Source organism: Nothobranchius furzeri, chromosome 4, assembly GCF_043380555.1.
Source record: "Nothobranchius furzeri strain GRZ-AD chromosome 4, NfurGRZ-RIMD1, whole genome shotgun sequence".
NCBI classification, from domain to species: Eukaryota; Metazoa; Chordata; class Actinopteri; order Cyprinodontiformes; family Nothobranchiidae; genus Nothobranchius; species Nothobranchius furzeri.
In genome coordinates this window covers 86,284,552-86,306,395 of record NC_091744.1, presented here as the reverse complement: position 1 = coordinate 86,306,395, position 21,844 = coordinate 86,284,552, and the positions used below count along the sequence as shown (strand labels likewise).

Here is a 21,844-nt window from a genome sequence, read left to right as displayed (position 1 = left end):
TTCATGTACAAGAAAGAAAACAAATGCTCGTCACAAATTATGAAAGGCCTGTATTTGTATACCGCCTTCTTAGGGTTCTACAACCCCCCAAGGTGCTTCACAACACAGTCAGTCATTCACCCATTCTTACACACACACACACACACACACACACACACACACACACACACACACACACACACACACACACACACACACACACACACACACACACACACACGGAGATAGCCACAGCTGCCCTAGGGCGCACTGACAGAGGCGAGGCCTGACGAACACTGGTGCAACCAGTCCCTACACCCACCACCAGCAGGCAAGGTGGGTTAAGTGTCTTGCCCAAGGACACAACAGCAGCATTCTCTGGTTGGAACCAGGATCAAACCTGCAACCTTCCAATAACTGGACAACCTGCTGTCCCAAAAAGCGGTGGTTAAAAACAAAGACGTTTTTAATGTGAACCCAATAAAACAGTAAAACTCGCAGATGCAGCTTTAGTTGTGTTTGTCTTTAGATTTTATTGCAGCCGAGGTTAAAATCGTGTTTACAAAACCAGAGCAGACTGCAAGCGTCCATGGGGCGTGAAGGAGGCGGGAGTTTCATTTGCTCACCTCTCACCAGTGATGTCATGCTTTGTGGGATAAAGGTGCAGCCTGCAGCTTCACCCCGTTACATTCACAGTGTCGTCACCATCATACCTCCTCCAGCAAGACCGGGCGGTGTGGGGGGTTTGTTAGCATTGCAAAGAAGGCTTCATTATGCAGCAGCAGGCATTCATCTCAATTCCCTTTCAGGTTGACTTTCCTCTATTAAAAAGTCGACATTTCGCTGCGTACAAGCGTATTTCTGTGACTTACATTCATGACAAAAACAAGGCAACCAATTGGAGGTCTGATGCTAAACACAAAGCTGCACAGCTCCAATGTCTTTCCAAGTCCCCCCCACCCCTTCACTTCCAGTGCTCTCCTGATCTTCATTCGACCCCACCCCAGCAGCTGTGTGTCGGTGAGTGAAGTCATAGTGCAGCAGATAAAGAAGATGCAGAAGGAGCTTCTTACTTAAACCTTTAGAAGTGAATAGGTCTCTGCGTGGGGGGGGGAATGAAATGTGAGATGTAAGGTAATGCAGTTGTGGTCTCTCAGTTATAGAAAAGGATTCTTCGTAGCTCCGGGAACTGTATTTAGATCTAAACATGACACAGAAAACCTTAAATGATGCATTTAATGCTCCAACCCAGCAAAATGAACTTTTAAGCACCTTACTGGATTATAGATTTCAAAGCTGTTTATTTGAATCAGTCAGATAAATCTGAAACTTGTGTTGTCTAAGAACCCACAAGAACCACAAACCTACGTGTGCACACAGTGTGTTCAGTGCAAGGCAAAGTCTATCTAGTCCACACGCTGGTTCACAGTATTGATCGTCTAGGTGCGGTGGAGCTGCGCTGAAGAAGGGGATGGCGATGACGCGTGAAGCCGATGGTGCTGACGCTGAGGAGGACGTTGTACGGATGGGGAGGGATTTGGCTGAGGAAGAGCCTCGAAGTTGGACTGACGCTGCAGCTGTGGCTTCGGAGTGGCAACACCTTTGGCCTCCTTCTTGGGAGTGTTGTTGAGGATGTCCAGGCTCCGGCGGCTGGAGGAAATGACATCAGCCACAAACTTGGTGCATTCAGCACAGATGTCACGCAGCGTGCAGCCGTTGGCGTACAGATGTGGGAACTCTTCCTCCACTGAGCGACGGGACAACGTTCGCAGGGATCTGCAGGCAAATATTTTCAAGGAGTTTAAAACATTTTCTGTGATTAAACTGATGTTTTTCCTCATTGTAGCAGAACGGTGGCATCTTGGTGACAGGTGTTAGCAGGTAAACACCACAAGGAACCAGCGCGTGCTTTATTTCCCTCCAACTTGCTGTCAAGCATCTCTGCAAGGCCACGAGGAGTAAGGCCTGGGTAATTATTACATAATGGCTGCTGAGAGGTCCTGAAGAGGCGCTGCACAGATTATATAACAAAAGAACAACGGGGCGAGGGAGGAGGGGAGATGGTGGGGACTGGAGTGAGGAGAACGTCTCCAGCTTGAACAGAAATAAGAGTTTGTATCTGATGAAGCTGGAGAGAAAGGCTCAACAGAATAAAAAGTCTTAGCTGTTGCATTTGTCTTTGGATAGGACCCATTTGTTAGTTAACTGGGCGGACTGGGGAGGAGAAATGGGCCCACTGGGGCCATAAGTAGCTCAGTGGAGGGTTTTAGTTCTAAAAAGTTAAAGCTGTTTTAACAAACCTGTAAACGAGCTAGGTTTTGAATGCAAGTACGCTCGCAGAACACTCACCACCCACAACGCCAGATGAAACAAGATAGCGCTAAACACCAGTCGCTGTTTTCTAGGTCCAAACATATTTTGTTGTCTGTGACTTCAAATGGAGTTTTTCTTTTTAGGCAGTTTGTCCTAAAGCTGAAGCGGTAGCAGCCGGCTGTTTCTCCGTCTCTGATATTATTGAGCAGAGAACGTCCAACACCAGTGGTGTTCTGTTGCTGAATACGTGAGTGTGTGATGAGCGGAGGACCCAGGGAAGCGCGGCGGTTTGGTGAGACCGATAACTGAATGGTCCAATGGTTGCTTTTGGTCCGAAACAGGTTATTGTTGGAGGTTTAAATTATTATTATTATTAGTTTAATCTTCACAATATATTTAAAGCTAAAATATGTTAGAATGTTGTTAAAGAGCATGAAAAGAAGTTTTAAGCTAACTTGTTTTCCATATTTGTTGTAGCAGCTTTAACATTCTTAGTATGAAGCAAACTCCCAAATAGACTGAGAGTAAGGGCGTGAATGGCCAGCTCTTTTAACATTAACATATTTTTATTCATTCTCGAGAGAAACTGAAACAGGCACACAAAAAAACCAGCAATAAATGCAATATTTTACTGAAGACATTTTAAGCAAATGGAATTGAGATATTTATAAGAAAAATAAAAAAATAAGCGTTGGGATAAAATCCTATTACCAGATGAAAAGCCTTTGTTTTTGTTCTGTTTTTGTTATTATTGAACTGTTCTGCGTGGGTTCTCTTGAGGAAATCATAAAAAGTAGAAGGTTAGGGTTTTTTAGCTGCTTCTGCAGCGGAACACAAATTTTATTAAATCATTCACAATAAGAGTATGGAGCATATTAACCTTTAAAACAATAAAAGTTTAACCAGAGAACTGCAGTAATACATTATTTTTGTGTATGATTTGAGCTCCACCTTGCAAAAAGCAAAAATATTTTCATGCAAGTCTCTTTTTTTCTTCTTTTTTTCTTCTTTTTTTGGCCAATATGCTGTAGAAAAAATGTCTTAATGCCATCTCATTCACAAAAAGTAACAAATGAAGACTCACTTGTAGACTTGACTTTTGTGCCCGTGACTTTTTGGTGTGTTATGGAAGCCCACGGTGTAGACAGGAATATGGGCCATCTTCTTAGAGGGAATCTTCATCTGGAGGAGAGGAAGAGGATCAAAACAAATGAGAGAAAAGAGAGAAGAAACTCTCACAGGTTGATGTTTCGCAGATATTCTGAGGACTACTTCAAACACACAGGAGTGACACAGCAACAATGCAACACATTAAGCCTAAAACTACTCTACAGATATGCCACAGGACTGCAAATTTCAAAATAAAAGCAAACAAAATCCAAACCTACAGAGAACAGAACCAGACATCCAACACTGGCTGGGACTGAAGCAACAAATCAAAACCAACAAAGGCAAAAACAAAAATAAAGTCAACAGATAATCCAGCCTGTATGAAACATTTTATGAACAAATGCTTCTGCAGCTTTCCCGGTATTCCTTTCACCTAAATTTGAATTTTGTTGTGTTTTAATGTTCCTTTTAAACATGATCTGTAGCTAAAACTTAAAAAATGTAAGGATAAACACATTATTTATTACTAGGGCCGGGACTTTAACGCGTTAATTACGATTAATAAATTAGAAAAAAATAATTAAAATGCATTTTTTTTATTAAAAGCTTTAGTTTACAGTAATAACCATGTCTAATGTTTGATTCTCTGTCTCATAATTTTAATTAAAAGTTTTACTTTGAGAGCACATTTTCCTGAACGATTAAAATGCGATTAATTTAGATTAATTAATTACAAAGCCTGTAATTAATTAGATAAAAAATTTCTAATCAAGTCCCAGCCCTATTCATTACTTTAAAAGAACAAAGAGATCATTTAACAAACAATTTTTTTGAAAATTGTGCAGAATTTCAAATGCATAACTGCGCAATCATTTGCAATCAAATGTAAAGATTTGACAGATATTCTAAGATCTAATAACTGATTAATAACTGATAACCACTGCTACATGAGATATCAAATTTAGACTGTGCAGCTTGTGTAAGACATTAAACATAAAACAGTAAACATGTTTTACCTTTGCACTGCAGGAGCCACAGACAGACCTGGAAGAGGAAAAAAAAATAAAGACTTAAAATTGGAAACAACTTAAACTTGTTTAACTATATCTCTGTTTTCTGTATCTTCCTGGAGTTTTCAAACAAATTACCATCATAATACCCTCTAAGGTGTTTCAACAGAGGGCCTATTTGTGCAACAAAATACCCCCAAAACTCAAATATTGTGTGAATATTCTCAGGAAAATGTACAAATTAAACATATTTAGGTTGATTTTATGTTGATCTCCAATCTTTAGAAAACGACATAGTTCTTTATGGTAAAATGTGGTAAAATCTAATTTCATTTGGCTTTTCTGATACCTTTTACACAGTACACATGTCGATGGCCACGAGAAAAGAGGAAACTTGATTCTGCAGCAGCAGCAGACCTGAGGAAACAGAATGAGTTCATTTACTGTAAAACACCACAGAGACTGCTGCAGAGAGGGGACTCGTACCTTTCCTTTCTTCAGATTATTATAGAGTTCTTTGCTCTGGATAAATTTCTCCATCTCCGCTTTGACCAGAACTCGTCGCACATTGATGACCTCATCAACTGTGAGGGCAAGACTCTCTACAGGATGGCTGAACTCCTCCTGAACACAAGAAAAGGCAGCAGCAGGGTGGAGGATTGAGCATACTTTAATATTTGTTGTATAAACTCCTGCTCTGGAGTACAAATACATAACTTAGAAAGCAAAAACATTTTATATCTGATACATTTGACCAGAAGAAGAACTGATACTTCTACAAACTACAGTTTTAATTACGCAGATGTCGGACAGAATGCAGTTTATAACCAAAGACCCAAACCAAAGTGTCCTCTGATGGACATTTCTTTTGTCCTGTCAAAAAGAACATTTAGGGACTTTTATGATAACCCATTTGTTGGGTGGGAGTTTGGCGAACTTACTCCTTGTCTTCATTTAATGTTTATTTATTTATATTTCTAGAGGATAAAACCCCTTGAGATGCATCACCTCATCTTCAAGGGGGTCCTCCTTTAAAACACCGAAACAATGAGAGATAGGAAGACTATCAGTGGCATAAGCCAAAACGAAGTAATACAAACAGACCAAATAAATTGTACAAGAAAAAAATGTTCAAATAAGATAAATAACTAAAAAAAACACCTCACTTTGACAACATGATTATGTGACATCAAATACCAAACTCAAAAACATTCACAGACACAAGAAGATGCAATAAGTGATTAGAAGTTTTTAATGGACGAAAATAAGTAATCAATCGTAACTCCAGAGGGAGTCTGTTCCACTCTGTTGGGGCTTTGACACAAAAGGCAGTTCTTCCTGATTCTTTATTTCTTTTACATGACTGTTAAAGGGACATTTCAGCTATTTAAGTCGTTTTAAAATACTCCAAAAATGAACAATAATTGACCTGCACTAGTATACTGCCTTTCTTAGTCAGAGGACTGCAACGTGCTTTACACTACAGTGTATATAAATCCATTTACATATATACATATATATATACATACATACTGGTGGTGATGAGCTACATCAGTCACAGCTGCCCCAGGGCACATCGACAGACTGGGCTTGAACCTGCAACCCACTGATTACGGGGCAAACTCCTAAACCCTGAGCCATTGTTGCCCGAATGCTATGTGTGCTTTGTAAAGATGTGACCGTAAAAGGTTTGGAGATTAAATCTGGTTTGAGACAACAGGAAAAGACTTTGTTTTTGCTGTTGATGAGTGTAAAACCCTATTTCTCTAAACAGAGGCTGTTCAGGAGGATAACTGGTGTTTATCACTTTTACACAGAAAAGCGCGACTTGATTTTACATGTCTCTAATTTCATTATTGATTATATCACAATTCAGTTTTTACATTATTTGAAATATCAATGTTTTTATTTGATCATAAATCCCTTATGCTAGTAGACCAGTTTGCTTGAATCGGGTGTAAAACTGGTGTTTATTTTAAGGTTGTAGCAAAATTTTAATTATTTATTTTTTTCAAGAGCAACTCACCCCCTAACAGAGTTTTACTCCGCTCCCACTTCCTGTTTGAAAAATGCAACAAATGCCTGGCAGACCGATAGAGCAAATCAGCTAACACACACACACACACACACACACACACACACACACACACACACACACACACACACACACACACACACACACACACACACACACACACACACACACACACACACACACACACACACACACACACACAGATTTTGACATCATAATGTACCAGCCTACATCGTAGTGTACCTCTTAGCGATGGCAGATTTAAATACTAATGCAGTGCAGAGTTTTCACCTGAAGGGGGCGCAACACTGACAGTTTTAGGCAGAATATTTCAATTTGAACTAAAATACACTGAAGTGCCAAATTATTGAGTTCATGTGTCTACAGCACGATTAAACACTCATTTATATAGTTTATTAGCAAAAAAAAAAAAGGTGATTTGGGGGTGACTTGCTCTTTAAGTCCGTCTTTGTCTCACCATCCACTGCTCGGCAGTTCTGGAGCCCGTCGTAGATCCGGGTCCCTCTGTGGTCTCGTCCACTGAGCTCAGAGACAGGCGGGCGGGAGACGACGGCGCCCAGCCGTGAACTGGGAAGGAAGCTGGTGTTGTGGAAACAGATAATAAATAAATAAAAATTAAATAAGGATGTATCAGTGAAGCTGGGAGTGAATGAGGAAAAGCCTCAAATCCCTGTCGGACGAGTCCATGAATTACACATCAGCCTCTTTCATTCAGCGCCGTCTCAGATCTCAGCCCCTCACGGCGTTTGTCGATCCGCTCTAATGCAGTCATGTATTATTAATCTGATTCCAGGACAGAGATTCAGCTCACGCTGCTACAGCTGTAACTTAGATCACGCTGAGAGGTCTGCTCCAACCATGCAGACCACACACAGCTAACACTTCAACGAGCCTGAAAAAAGGGGGAAGGTGTCGATCTGACTTTAATGGAAAGTAAACAGGCTGAGGAAGGCTGGAACAGGCCAGTAAACAGCATCTGTACATATAATTTGGATCAGCTGCTGATGACAGCTGGGACTTACAGGCTTACATCCTCACGCTGACTCAGATTAGAAAAAAGCGCCCCTGATGGCAGGGCTGGGTACTGCATGACAAATCCTCATCCTGCTAATAAATCAGCTTGTCTGAGGTCTGTGACACGCAGAAGTATGGCATTGCAGCATCCACAGCATGAGAGACACTGGAATGCAGTTATCTCTACTAACAGACTGAAAGGCTTCTAATGCATGAAATCACGGACGTCCGACAGATTCCCGTTTTAGTCTCCATCACAGAATCTGACTATCAGCACATCTTTATATCCAATTATAATCCATCACAACTCTCTCAGCAGCTTCAAGGCTGATGTGAGTCTCAGTGAACGACGTAAAGGTGCTGCACCACAGAGGACAGACACAGCTCTTATTTAAGTGAGGTAACAGTAATTTAATAAGATTTGTGCTTGAGGCAGAGACTGGAAGCAGTGGCGACATGATGTCTCCTAAATCATCCTACAGCCTGGAGGCTTACATGGGAAAAACAGCCAGTTTTATACAGCTGTAGTGAGTACGGGTTGCATTTGGTGAAGAATGTGGACGCAGACCAGGTAGAAATCATTGATCTAAAATCTTATTTTATATTATAACAAAATAATTGAATTTTGAAAGTTATTGAAACTTGATAATAAACCTTTGAAGTAAAATATTTCTGTTTTTTATTTTAGTAAATTCTGGACCAAAGACAATTAAAGTTTTATTCAAAGTTTTAAAATCTGCTTTAAAATTTGACCTAGGTCATAAATTCAGCCAAATATGCACTGATGTGCTTCTATGAAATCAGTAGGGTGCCGATGCGTTACCTGTTGTTGCACATTCATCCAGATTTTTTGAAAGAAAACGTGTAAAAAAAAATTCCAACAATCCTCAGAATAATTGAAATTCGAAATCATTTCCTTTTTTCAGCGGGGTTTTGGTTTGTTCTGATGTGTGTTTATGTCAAAAACCTCCAAGGGTGTCGGTTACATAATTTTTAAACCAAAGCAGTTATTCTGGTTTTTCTTTGCCTCTGTAGTATCGTAACTATCTTTTAAATTGGAAATTTGCTCTCAGGAAAAAGAAAATGTGATGCTTTGTCTCCCTCAAGAAGAGCAAAGCTAGAACTGCACCAGTTTGTGTTCCTTCTCGTTTTTCCTTGATGAGAATTGAACGAGTGGAGATTAATGAATGATGTAATGGAGAAACTCAGCTGTACGTCTACAGGTATTTTGTTTTCATTCCCATGAATGCTTGGTCAAAAGCCTCTGCTATTATTCACCAGATGAAGCAACTCAAGAGTTTTTTTCCTGACTTGATGACTTTTACAGAAGATTTCAGGATGTAATGGAGACTCGTTATCAAGATTATTTACATAAAATGATAAAAAAAAGTATGATGTTAAACTAGATAACCAGTCAGACCTCTGTAATAAGAAGGCAGTCCGGTGCCGGCCAGCGTCCTGGACCGAGGTCTCACGTCCCGCAGCGTGATTGTCTCGCCCAGCTGGGTCGACTCAGACAGAGAGGGAAGCCTCTCCTCTCGAAGTAAGGCGAGGTCCTGCTCCGAGAAGGACCGGTCTCTCTTTAGAGGTGTAGGGGAGCTCTCAGTTTGCCTCGGCTCCCCGTTATCTGGAGATTCTTCCTCCTGATGAAGAAAAGGAGGACAAATGTCACAGATGGACATTGATACAGATCAGGCCAAACCTTTCATTCATCTGTGCTGCTCCCGTCTCGACTATTGCAATTCACTTCTTTATGGTCTCCCCAACAAACTCCTTCATAAACTGCAACTGGTCCAGAATTCAGCAGCCCGTATTATCACCAGAACCCCTTCCTTTCACCACATCACCCCGGTTCTCCAGCAGCTTCACTGGCTCCCAGTTAAATTCAGGTCCATCTTCAAAATTCTCCTCCATACCTTCAAAGCAATCCACAACCTCTCTCCTCCATATATCTCAGACCTTATAAGTATTCACACCCCATCCCGTTCACTCAGATCTTCTTCTTCCATCCATCTTGCAGTTCCTTCTGCCCGTCTCGCTAACATGGGGAGCAGAGCTTTCAGCCGCTCTGCTCCCCGTTTCTGGAACTCACTCCCCCCAAACATCAGGAACATCGACAGTTTCACCCTTTTCAAAACAAAACTCAAAACACACATGTTTAAATCTGCCTACGACCTCTGATTTTATTGAACTGTTTCTCTTTGTTTTTTCTGGTTTGGGTTTTATTATTGTTTTATTGTATTTTATCACGTGTTTTCTGTAAAGTGACCTTGGGTGTCCTGAAAGGCGCTTTTAAATAAAATGTATTATTATTATCATCAGAAGATTAAAGATGGCAAGTTTGAAAAACAAATTAGCTTAAAATGTTTTTTTTTCATGCCTCATAATGACGTTCCAACATAGTACAGCTAGAAATACGCTGCCGACCCAAAAAAGATCGAATTCTAATATTTCGTTGCCGTTAGCATTACAGCACACATTCGCCGTGGCGTTGTTATGATAAGCTTCTGCAATGTCATCAGATTTATTTCCATCCAGTGTTGCATTAATGTTTCACCAAGATCTTGCACTGATGCTGGCAGTCTAACCGCTGCACTAAGCCTTCTCCATCCCAAAGATTCTCACTGGGGTTAAGGTCTGGACTCTGTGGTGACAAATCCAGGTGTGAACATGATGTCTCATGCTCCCTGAACCACTCTTTCACCATTTGATGCAGATGAATCCTGGCATTGTCATCTTGGAATTGTGTCATCAGGGAAGATGGAATAACCTGGTCATTCAGGATATTCAGGTAGTTAGCTGACCTCATTCTTGGAGCACATCCTGTTGCTGAACCTGGACCTGACCACCTGCAGCAAGCCCAGATCATAGCACTGCCCCCACAGGCTTATAGGCACTAGCCATGATGGGCGCTCCGCATCATCTGCCTCTCTTCTTCAGCTCAAATGTCATTCAGATGTCCAGGTCTCTCCACAGTTTCAGTATTTAGCCTCACCTCAGATATGTTCATCTCCTCCATCTCAGCCAGCGTTGGGGCCTTGAGCAGGATGCGAGGGCGGGACGGCGGCCGGGGTCCGGGCTCTGCCACAGACAGGTCGATGCATGACGTAGATTTGACATTGCAAGGACACGTCTGAGCCAGACAGGGCAGCGAGCCAAACGCTGAGAGAAGAGAAAGCAAAAACAAGGTGGAGGAGCTCAGACAGACTCTGGAGCTTTTATGCTGCTGTTTTAGAGCTTTGTCTCTATTGGACTGAAATGTTGAATTATAATTTTAATGCTGACAACAACAGAAAGCTAAAAGTTAAACAATGCTGCAAAGATAACAACAGCATAAAAAAAACTGTCACTGAATTTTCCAATCATAACCAGGCCAGAGGTCGAGTGTCCGGGGATTTTAACACCTCTGCACTAACTGTTCTGCTTTAGCTGACTTCAACAAGGTATAAGTTTTACCATTTAAATAAACCATTGTTGCTCTGAAAATGTGGACGAATGTTGAAAATGAATCAGGGCAACATATGAACAAAGCCAATGCAGAATCTTGTAGCTGCAATTCCCCTGGTGCCCAACAGGAGGCGACCCCTGGCTGCAAAACAGATGTTGCTGCATACAAGACATGATTAGAGACATGGTCAAAAGGATCTTACTGAAGTAGCAGGTACACCACATCTGTTAGACGTGCTCTAAGGTGAAAATACGGTCACAAATCTCTTCAGCTGCAGCAAAACAAAAGACCAACAAATGGTCACTTACGTCTGCTGCTGTGTGGCGCCACGGGTCTCAGCTTCCTCTCCTGCTTGATCTCTTCCAGAATCCGGTCATGGAGCGACTGCTGCTGAGGCGGAGGAGGGGGAAGGCTGCGCTCAGAAACCTAATAGGCAGAAACAATTAATTAACAATCAATTTAAAATAAATGGTTAACTATGCGGGGGCTGCGCAGTGGTGCAGTGGTTAGAGCTGTTGCCTTGCAGCAAGAAGGTCCTGGGTTCGCTTCCCTGTGCGTGCGTGGGTTCTCTCCGGGTAATCCGGCTTCCTCCCACAGTCCAAAAACATGACTGTTAGACGTGCAGGTGTGAGTGTGTGTGTGTGTGTGTGATTGTTTGTCCTGTGTGTGTCTCTGTGTTGCCCTGCGATGGACTGGCTCTCTGTCCAGGGTGTTCCCCACGGACGTAATTTTCACTTAAGAAGATGGGGGTGACACGGGGGTGGGGGGGGGGGGGGGGGGAGGGTGTATCTTTACAGTATGCTCTAATTGGAAACAGCCTTCAACACAAACAGTTGTTTTCCACTTGGTCCTAGAGCTCAACCAGTGTCAATTTAATATAGTGTAATATTGCTTTTGGATGGTAAAAATGCAGGGGTCAAAACTTGACTTTGGAAAAAGTGGGGGGGACATGTCCCCCCTGTCCCCCCCCCCAAAATTACGTCCATGGTGTACCCCGCCTGATTGCCCGCTGACCGCTAAAGATAGGCACCAGCCAACCCCCCCCCCCCCCCCCCCCCCGCGACCCCATGTGGACAAAGCGGGTTCAGACGATGGATGGATGTTTACTATGCTGCAAAAGCCTGTTGGTTGAAATAAAGAAGCGACTGTCTGTAACGGGGTGGCTCAAGCTGGGCGAGAGTTTGGATGTGGAGTGGCTTTTAACCCAAGCGCGGAGTGACTGACGCCGGGTTGAATGGACACGCTGTTTAATCTGGGAGCCGGGTGCGCAGCTGTATGGTGACACAGCTGAACACGGCGACTCCTGGTCTGAAGCTGATCTGTATGAACAGGCAGGATTCTGAGATCTGGCTGGTCTGATCTGAACAGGCGTCGTGATTTGAGCTGATCTGGTTTGGACTCTAGGTTAAGTTAGGTTAGAACGATGACTGAGTTAGCCGGCGTTGTGCGGCACTTCCTTATATAGATTTGGCGGGTGACGTGAAACGGGAGCCTGGCGCTAGGGATGTTGGGTAATGGAGTCTGAGCGGCTCTGCAGTGCCTCCCTAGAGGAGGTTGACGGCTGAGAGGGAGGTTGTGTGAAACTGTCACTCTGAAGGAATTTAGGGACATTTGTGTTCCATCAGAGAAAAGCAGGAAACACTCATTACAGTCATTAAACCTTGTGGTGGACATCCACTTCCTTCACAAACGTGTGAGAGAATAAAAAAATCTACCTACTGGTTTAAGTGGAGGTCTGGATCTGATGAAGTCCAGTATCAGCTCATGAGCGTTTCTCTTTACCCTCATGGGAATGTCCCCATCCACCTGAACGAACCAGGACAAAGAACAAAAGCTGAGAAGCTGCACAAACAGAAAGAAGCTACGCTTCTCAGGCTTGTTGAAGGTAGAAGTAAATTCAAACCCACAGGAGCAACATTAACTTCTGTTTCTGGTGGTATGAAAACATTTGGGTGTAATTTCCCACCACAGGGCACTCTGCCGCTCACTGATTCTGAAAATAAACTGCAATGCAGCCAGAACAACAGAAGGCTGTGGAAAAAAAAACTTCATTAATATTTTGGTCGAGAGGCTGAATTATAGAAATGGCTGAAAAAATCCTGGAGGCTGCTCTCTGCCACATGACTGATACAGGCCTCTGCTTCCTTCTGCAGCAGCAGAGCGCTGAAGAGAAACAGGAAGAAGTTTTAAAGTTTTCAGTCACTTTTTTGTTGACCTCAGAATCTGGTGGCCTGGTTTGAACCCAGTCAGATGCAGTTAGGAACATTTCAGATCACTGGTCTGTAAATAAAAATATTTACAAAATGCACAAGAGGATTGTTTATCTTTGCCCAACATTTAGAAAATTATTCATATTTATTAAACAACCCAGCATTCACATCTTAGCCAGTGGAGTTTGAAATGAAGTTTAATAAGTAAAAGAATCAGCAAATAAATAAATAAAGGGGCCACTGAAAAGAAAAAAGAAAAGAAGAAGAAGAAAAGATCATTTCTAAAGCGCCTCTCAAGATAAAAATCATGAGGCGCTTCACAAAAACAAAAAATGTAAAAATATAAAAAGTAATTTAGAAAATGGTTAAAAATACATTTAAAATGAGCAAAAAATAGACAATTGTGATAAAAAAATGTAAAGAAAGAGAGAGAGAGTGAACAGGAAAGAGGGAAACCAGAGGATCCTGAGGAAGGTGGAATAGGTGGGGAGAGCAGAACAAAGAGAGAGAGGTGAAGAAGGTCATACAAAAGCCAGCTTGAACAAGTGAGTCTTCAGCTGCTTTTTAAAGGAGACCACTGAGTCCACTGATCTCAGGCTCAGGGGGAGAGAGGTCCAGAGTCTGGGGGCCACAGCAGCAGATGATCTGTCACCTTTGACCTTTAGCCTGGTGCTGCACAACCAGTAGGCTTTGGTCACTGGACCTCAGGGACCTGCTGGGGGTGTAGGGACTAAGAAGATCACCAATGTAAGATGGTGCTTGTCCATGTAAGGCCCTATAGACCAGAACCAGGATCTTGGAATGAACCCTGAAGTTGACTGGCAGCCAGTGAAGCTGGAGGAGAAGCGGGGTGATGTGGGTGTGTTTGGAGGACTTGGTCAGAAGCTAAGCACAGGCGTTCTGAACCACCTGTAGACGGTTCAGGGAGGTTCTGCTCAGACACGTGAAAAGAGAGTTACAGTAGTCTAAGCGTGAGGAGATGAAGGTGTGGAGAACTGTCTCAAGTTCAGAGCGGGACAGAATGGGACTCAGCTTAGCAACGTTCCTGAGATGGAAGAAGGAAGAAAGAACAAGAGAACTGACATGAGAATCCAGGGTGAGAGCTGGGTCAAAGGTCACACCAAGATTCCTGACAGAGGGTTTGGTGTGACAAGCAAGCTGACCAAGAGAGCTTTTCCTCTTTCATGGAGAAGACCCCGAGATACTTAAACTCCTCCACTTGGGGCAGGACCTCATCCCTGACCTGGAAAAGGCAGTCTACCCTTTTCCGACTCAAGACCATGGTCTCGGATTTAGAGGAGCTGATTCTCTTCCCAGCTGCTTCACACTCTGCTGTGTAGCATCATGAATGACCTCTAATTTGTGACGAAGGTCACATTTTCCCAGCTGGGTCAAGCTGGGTCGATTGTAACTTTGCCCCACAGATTAAACATGCCAGGAGCCGTGATGTCTGCTGAAAATCATCTTTATCTGCTGCTGTTCCGTCCCAGGCTGAAGGACACTTCAAGTTCACAATAAAAATTTTAAATAATAATTGTAATAAACTTTTGACTTTATTACTGTTATTACAATCGTCATAAATAATCTGTTGGTTCAGTATGAATGTATTTTAATTACTGAGATGACTTATTATGCTTTGGGTTAATAATGATTATTGTTGATGATCGGTTACGTGTGTTCAGTAAACCAGAAGGTCATCTCGCACGTAACCAGCCTCATTCAGAAGGGACATCCAGGGTGAAGGGTAAAATCATCACGTCTTTAACTCATGACCAAGCTTTCTGACGCTGAGTGGGCGTGTTCTGAGGGTTTTGTTAAAACCGAATTCTGCAGCTAAAGTCCAGTTCTGGAACCATCTCAGAGGACGAGGGTCGGCCGCCTGAAGTCTTCACTAAGCTGTTCTGTCACGCCGATAGAATAAACGCAACGATAACCAGCTGACGCAAAACTCCTTCAGAGTTGTTGATTTTGAGACGCTGATAGTTCCACCAGTCGAGTGACCCACGGAGACATCTCAGGACAGATTTAGTCACACTAAGGTCCTTCTACCAGCCTCGTGCCCGGAGGAAACCATCTCCACCTGACATCTCGGATCCAAAAGGGGGTCTCCTGGATGGTTGAGGTAGACACTTTTGACAGACTGCGTCTGTATGATGTTCTCCCTAAGAAACGACTCAGTTAGCTGCAAAAACGTTTCACCCAGAACGCTTCTCTCGCTGAAAGAAACCTTCACGCATCCAAAAACTCACATTTTCATTTTAGCTTCCATTCATCCACAGGTTTGCCTTTAAAACAAGTTTTAATATCAAAGCTGTTAAAAATTGTCATTTTTTAAAAGTGTTAGTAATAAATTCTTAACTTTAAAAACTTGACTCTTCTTTGAAATGAAACACAGAATGGTGTGTATTTCTGGTTATTGAAAAAGCAAAGATTCCCTTAACTTCTGATCAAATAAATAAACTTTTGCTATGCGACGGTGGCACAGGAGTTAAGAGCTCGCCCCGTAATAGGAAGTTGCAGGTTCGAGTCCCGCTCAGTCTGTCGTTGTCGTTGTGTCCTTGGGCAAGACACTTAACCCACCTTGCCTGCTGGTGGTGGTCGGAGGGACCGGTGGCGCCAGTGCTCGGCAGCCTCGCCTCTGTCAGTGCGCCCAGGGCCGGAGTGGGACACATTTTCAGCCCTGGAGTTTCAAACCCCAGACCGGCCCACTTAACGAATTATTATTAAAATCATGTTAGAACTTTATATGTATAGTCTACAAAAGCACACTACTCGGTAAAGCCTTGTAATTGTAAAGCAAGAAAGAGTTGAACGAGTTGAGTTGCTTTACAAGAAAGAGCAACTCTTTCTTGTAAAGCAAGAAAGAGTTGCTTTACAATGTAGGTTTATTTGAACATCAGTGCACATCTCCAACATTGTTCTTTACAACACATTCTCTAACAATATAGCAATCTACATTCTGTTCAAACAGCTGTTCTGAGATTTTCAAACCTTTAAAATGAAATGACTCAGCACTCCCTTTCACACTTTTTCCAGTTTCCCTAGACTCACCTGCACACAATTAAAATAATCATCTGTAAAGCTTTGGCACATTTGATATGGAAAACACATCTTTGTAACCAATTAAAATATTTTCTATGGCAAAATATGCAGGCTTATTTAATTTTACTTTCATTCTAATAACGATCTGTTGTGGGCTTTGTGCATTTACTAACAGAAATACATCAGGTCACTACTATTATTTGGGCATTAAAATTATTATAATGAAACTGATGTTTGCTTGTTTGCACATGAGTTGGCTCACCTTCTATCCCAACAGGAGCAATACCCTCACTGCTGGCTCCTGGCTCTTCTTCTGACACTACATTGTGTGAAAATTGTCACAATTCAGCATTCATTTTCCTTTTTTACATGCTTTCTGATCAATGCTGAATCATCTAGCATTTTAGAACACTTTCATATAGAGCCAGGATAGTTTTCATCATATAAATTTCAATAATATTCAGTTCACTGACTCAATAAGTAATCCTACCAGTACATGCCCGCTCTGGAATTGTGGGTTTCTGCCTGGTGCTTATTAGGCCTACAGGATCTTGTGTTTGACTCTGACAAGACAGTTTGGTGGCATCAGTCACATCATACTGTAAATTATATTACATAACGTTATGTCATGATGCCATATAATTCATTATTGATGCTTAATTAACTTGAATGGTGATTTGCAGCCGGTAAAGTTTAACATCTTGACTTGCCTTACCAGTCTTATCTTCATTTGAAGTTAAAGACCGCAAGCTTGTTTGAGAAAAAAAGGTGCTCATTTTTGCACATTTAGCTGCATCCAGGGCCAGATTAAGACTTCGTTGTACCCTGGGCAACAATATTCAAGGGCCCCATCATCACGACCCAAGGATCACCATAATATGGTCACATACAGAATATTTTACTGTAATATGCAGTAAATATACTCAATGCTTGAATGCCTGACATCACGTAACCTGCTCAGAGTAACCTTTGACCCACCTTGTGTGGACTGACCAATGAGGAGAGGGTCTTAACTTGAGGCCCTCTCTTCATTGGTCAGTCTGCATGAGACTGACTCTCAACTGACGTTTAGTCATAGGCAGCGAAGCGTCTGTGCAGCACAAAAGCCCGGGTGGACAGTTTGTTTAGTACAGGGTGATCATATTTCCATTTCCAAACAAGAGAACAGGGGATCTGTGCCTATGACGTCACACTATGGCAACACCACACAAACCACGTTGGGACCCATTTTCTTGTAAGAACTAAATTAATATCAGATTCTGCCAATAAAAGGGCTCTAAAACAATTCATATGTAAATATTTAGCATATGTATTGCAAAATCTCATTTTTCTGCTTTAGTGCTGCAACAAGGTTTTAATAATAATAAATTATTATAACTTTTGTTTTACTACAGCATCGGTACGCTTCCTGTGCACAGATTATTAAGGGTGCTTGTTTCAGCTGTGAGATTAGACGATAGGATCAATGATAAAATAAGTTGTCACACACTCCATGGAAACTTTCAGAGAATCCACAAATAGTGGCTTTCAATTTCATCTGATAATATTAGAACATGTCAGTAATGTCTGAGGAGCTTTTATAAACACTGGATAACTAACAATACTGGAGAGGGTAACAATTACACAGAGGCTTCTGGGGAGCCCAGTTATGGGGTGGGGGGTGGGGGGGTCATTTTGCCTTGGCCCCCAAAATGTCTTGAAACGGCCCTGGGTGTGTGACTGAGTTTTGAAGGTGATTTGAATTGTATCAGATGTATAACTATGACATGTGTATAACTTATTGTTTTATACTGGTAAAAACTTGTAGTGGAGATAAATCTACCTACATTTTACTTTTCACTTAGTTTTGTTTTCTTGTTTTTATTGAACTATTTCCTGTCCTGTCTGTCTCTCGTCTTCCTGCGTCTCCTCTAAACTCTCCAGAAAAAACGGCTGCCAGGATTCTTACTTTTTCACCTCATCAGTTACTTTTGAGCAGATCAAATGGATCTCCTGACCGCAAAGCGGAGTGCGCCTTTCGATGCTGCGTCAGTGAGGTGAAATCACCGCAGCACCGCGCAGCACAGGTGATGAGCTGCGCAGCAGCAGAGCGCTTCAGGCACAAATAAGACAGAAAATAGAGAATATGTGCGGACATGAACGATCGTGTGCTAATTATAGTTTTTTGGTTGCGCCACTTTGAGAATGGACCGTGCGCTGGACGCAGCTGCCTGGATCGCTGCGCAATAACGCGCTGTGCCGCTCTTTGTGCTCTCTGCTCAGAAGAGTCCATAAATGATGTAATATAGATAGAAAACTTGTTTCCGGCTCCCCTGGATGTGTAAGATATACAGCTCCCCCATAATTCGATCCCTGCTCCTGGATGAAAAGCCGGACATTTTCATCAATACAAGAACCCGCAGTCCGGACGCCCGGACAGAGAGTGAAAAGTGGACATGTCCGGGGAAAACCGGACATACGGTCACCCTAGTTTAATATAATGCGGGAGATTACAGACATGCCTACAGTATTTTGCTCGTGCGCTTGCTGCCCTGGGCCCCTTAGAGTTCGTGGGCCCTGGTCAATTGCCCAGTTGCCCATATGGTTAATCCGGCCTTGGCTGCATCTGTTACCAACGCTTTCCTCTTTTTAATTCTTGCCTTCTCCGCGCCACCCTTGCTCTTTCTACTTTCCATCTTTCCGTCAACTGCGTGGTCACGTGGTGCGCACAGGCGCATACTGGGGAAAAAAACGAGCTGCAGCCTGCAGGTAGAGCCAGCCAGAGACAGCCGGGAGGAGCGTATGTGATCAGCCCGGCGGCCTCAGTGCCATGACTGAACACCGGCACCAAAAAATAAAAATAAAATGATAAAAAACAAAAACGAGAGCACCGGCCCCATGCGGCCCAAACATCGCGCGGCCCACCGGGAATTCTCCAGACCCTCCCGATTAGCCACTCCGGGCCTGAGTGCGCCCCAGGGCAGCTGTGGCTACATCGTAGCTCATCACCACCAGTGTGTGAATGTGTGTGTGAATGGATGAATGACTGATTGTGTTGTAAAGCGCCTTGGGGGGTTCCAGGACTCTAGAAGGTGCTATATCAAATACAGGCCATTCAGGCCATTTATAAAACTTAATTATCTTAAATTAAACATTAATCTTTGGATTAAAACTAGACCAAGCTCGTTGGCACATGAACTTCTATCGAATATATGATACCCTAGATATTTATATATAATAGAAGCTTCATTGTGAACTCGTTTGGATCTTTTCTCGGACTCTAACGACTGATAGCAGACAGTGTTGATTCTAGTATGTAGTTTAACACGCTACGGCTGCGAACCGCTGATGAACCCAACAGAACCACATCATCTGCAAAAAGCAGACACCCGAACCTCAAGCCACTTCCATTAAGAGTCATTTATTTTATTAAGAGTCATTTATTTTATTCTTAAATTATTCACCCGCTTGTTTATTGATCCATAAATAAGTAAACTGCAGCCATGTTTCATGATATTTTACATTTTTCAGTTAAATTTATTACCCAAGTAGTTCAGCTTATTCCGCTGTTATTTTTTTCATGCCCTTATTCTGTTGATTTAAACGACTGACCCGGCTGCAGAACGACTCTCACCATGACTTTGCGTAGCTGGAACTTGCGAGCTCGGATGTCCTGCATCAGCATCTCGAACGGCGTGAGGCTGAACTCGGTGGGCAGCGGGTTGAAGGGTTGCTCCTGGACCTTCTTCAGCTTCACCCCCTGCCTGAGCTCCTTCATCAGCTGCACCCACAGACGAGCCTGGTGTTAAACAACAACACCGCCACACGTGCATTTGTGAGCGTGTGGCTCTGCCTCCTCTAGTCAGACACTAGTTTTATTGTCCTTCCAGTCACACGAGTGTCATCGTGTCTCACCCAGTCTTTATGTTTCAGCGTGTCCAGTTCGGCTGTAGATCTGTCCTCCAGAGACTCCTCGTTGGAAATCTTCTTCAGCATCTGGAAAACAGAAATACTTTTCTTAGGAAAGAGAGATTTTCCACTCAAGAAAGACTTTTTTTTTATTAGTCTGCTCATATTAGAATTAATACAACACAACAAGCTGTTTGTGTTCATTTAAAATATTTGTGCATATTTTTATTCGACTGTAAATTATGAAGCCAAATCCTGGCAGATGACAGACAGACACCAATTATCTAATCATTATGATTTAGTATCTTTTACTCATGCTTTTCATAATTAGGAATTTGTATTTATAATTAGGATTCTTTATCTCAGTATAATGACTTTCTATGTTATAATTATAAATCTGTGATAATCCCTCCAACTCCCTCGTGTTTTATGATCCGATTCTCTGCAGAGGTGCAGCTCATGGTCGTGTCATCCTTGTTCTGTCCTTTATTGTTGTGTCTTTCATATATTTAGAAACCTTTTAAGCTGCTGGGAAACAGCAAGTAGACGCCAGGCAAAGATAAATAATGAGTACGAGAACTATAAAACAAACAAATCAATTCAAATTGCTTCATGTCGACACACAACCCTGGCATCATCATTCAGAGTGGGAACAGTAAAGCTGAGGAGGAATTGCTGCTTTCACACTGGTTTTGTTTGCTTTGTTTTATAAAATAAGCATTTTTATGAAATTTTTATGTGTGAATTTTGATGCTTCTGTCATCCGTTGCTGCTTGTGCAAAAATAAACATCAGTAAAAGAGAGAAATATCAACTTAAAGGTGTGGTTCACTCGTTTAATCATCACATCTGCAGTGGTCTCTAGTAGAAATGAATGCCTTGTAAGTTGTGCCCGGGGGGGGGGGGGGGGGGGGATGCTAATAAACGGTTAGCTTCTACTAGCTGAGACGTTCTCTGCTGTTTCCTGGACGCTAAACCAACAACAGCCTTCCCCATCATGAGTCCAGATGGGTGAGTCCATGAATGTTGGTGACAGGGTGACGCAGATCTGTCAGGATTTTATAATCCTAGAGTTTCACCGTCTGTTTTCTATCAGAAGCTAATTCAGGAGATAGGTGTAGGAGACTATTTTCATGTCCTTTGCTGCTGCCGTCGATCGACTACTACCGAGGCAGATGGCTCACCTGATGGCGTGTCATTCGTTACCTAACCCATCTGAATTCGGCCTAGTGTTTACTTATGATATTTTATTGATTTATTTATTTATTTTATTTTTTAAGTTTTGTGTGTGCATGTGTGTATTTGTTGTTCGTGTGTGTGTGGGTGCGTGTTCCTTAGGAAATGGGTTGTGGGATTTTTTTGGGGGGAGGGGTGTAACTGTCATATAAATTTTTATATTTTTGGGGAAATGATGGGATCATGGGTTATGTGGGGTGAATTTAACCTGTAAAGCACTTTGTGCCGCATTTTTTGTATATGAAGAGTGCTATACAAATAAAGTTTGATTGATTGATTCATGTTCAGCCTGAATGAAAACACAGAATGGCTCATTATAAACAGAAATAAGATTTTAAAATGGTTCTTCAGTGTTCCACATCTTTAAAAGAAAAAACAATCATGAAAAAGAAAAAACAAAAAATGTGGGAAGCCATTTATTTTAATGTGTGTAATTCTATTTGTTAAGGTTCAGCTCTGTTAATGAACTCTACTTAGATGGACCATTTTTGTTCCATGAATGTTAATTTGATCGTGTTAGGTTGAGTTTGGTAAACGGA

General features: G+C 42.3%; 1 protein-coding gene across 1 annotated transcript in view; it reads right to left on the bottom strand.

Moving 5' to 3' along the window:
- Window positions 1-1,260: 1,260 nt before the first annotated feature.
- Window positions 1,261-21,844, bottom strand: part of spire2 (spire-type actin nucleation factor 2) — a 29,196-nt gene continuing 8,612 nt past the window's right edge. The window contains exons 4-15 of the mRNA XM_015965348.3: window positions 20,077-20,157; window positions 19,796-19,960; window positions 12,650-12,736; window positions 11,239-11,356; window positions 10,478-10,644; window positions 8,903-9,125; window positions 6,926-7,047; window positions 4,899-5,036; window positions 4,762-4,829; window positions 4,419-4,446; window positions 3,377-3,474; window positions 1,261-1,755 (exon numbers count right to left, since the gene is read on the bottom strand). Of these exons, the coding sequence (XP_015820834.1) occupies window positions 1,419-1,755; window positions 3,377-3,474; window positions 4,419-4,446; window positions 4,762-4,829; window positions 4,899-5,036; window positions 6,926-7,047; window positions 8,903-9,125; window positions 10,478-10,644; window positions 11,239-11,356; window positions 12,650-12,736; window positions 19,796-19,960; window positions 20,077-20,157 (1,632 nt within the window). The 3' untranslated portion in view covers window positions 1,261-1,418. The remainder of the gene's footprint in view (window positions 1,756-3,376; window positions 3,475-4,418; window positions 4,447-4,761; window positions 4,830-4,898; window positions 5,037-6,925; window positions 7,048-8,902; window positions 9,126-10,477; window positions 10,645-11,238; window positions 11,357-12,649; window positions 12,737-19,795; window positions 19,961-20,076; window positions 20,158-21,844) is intronic.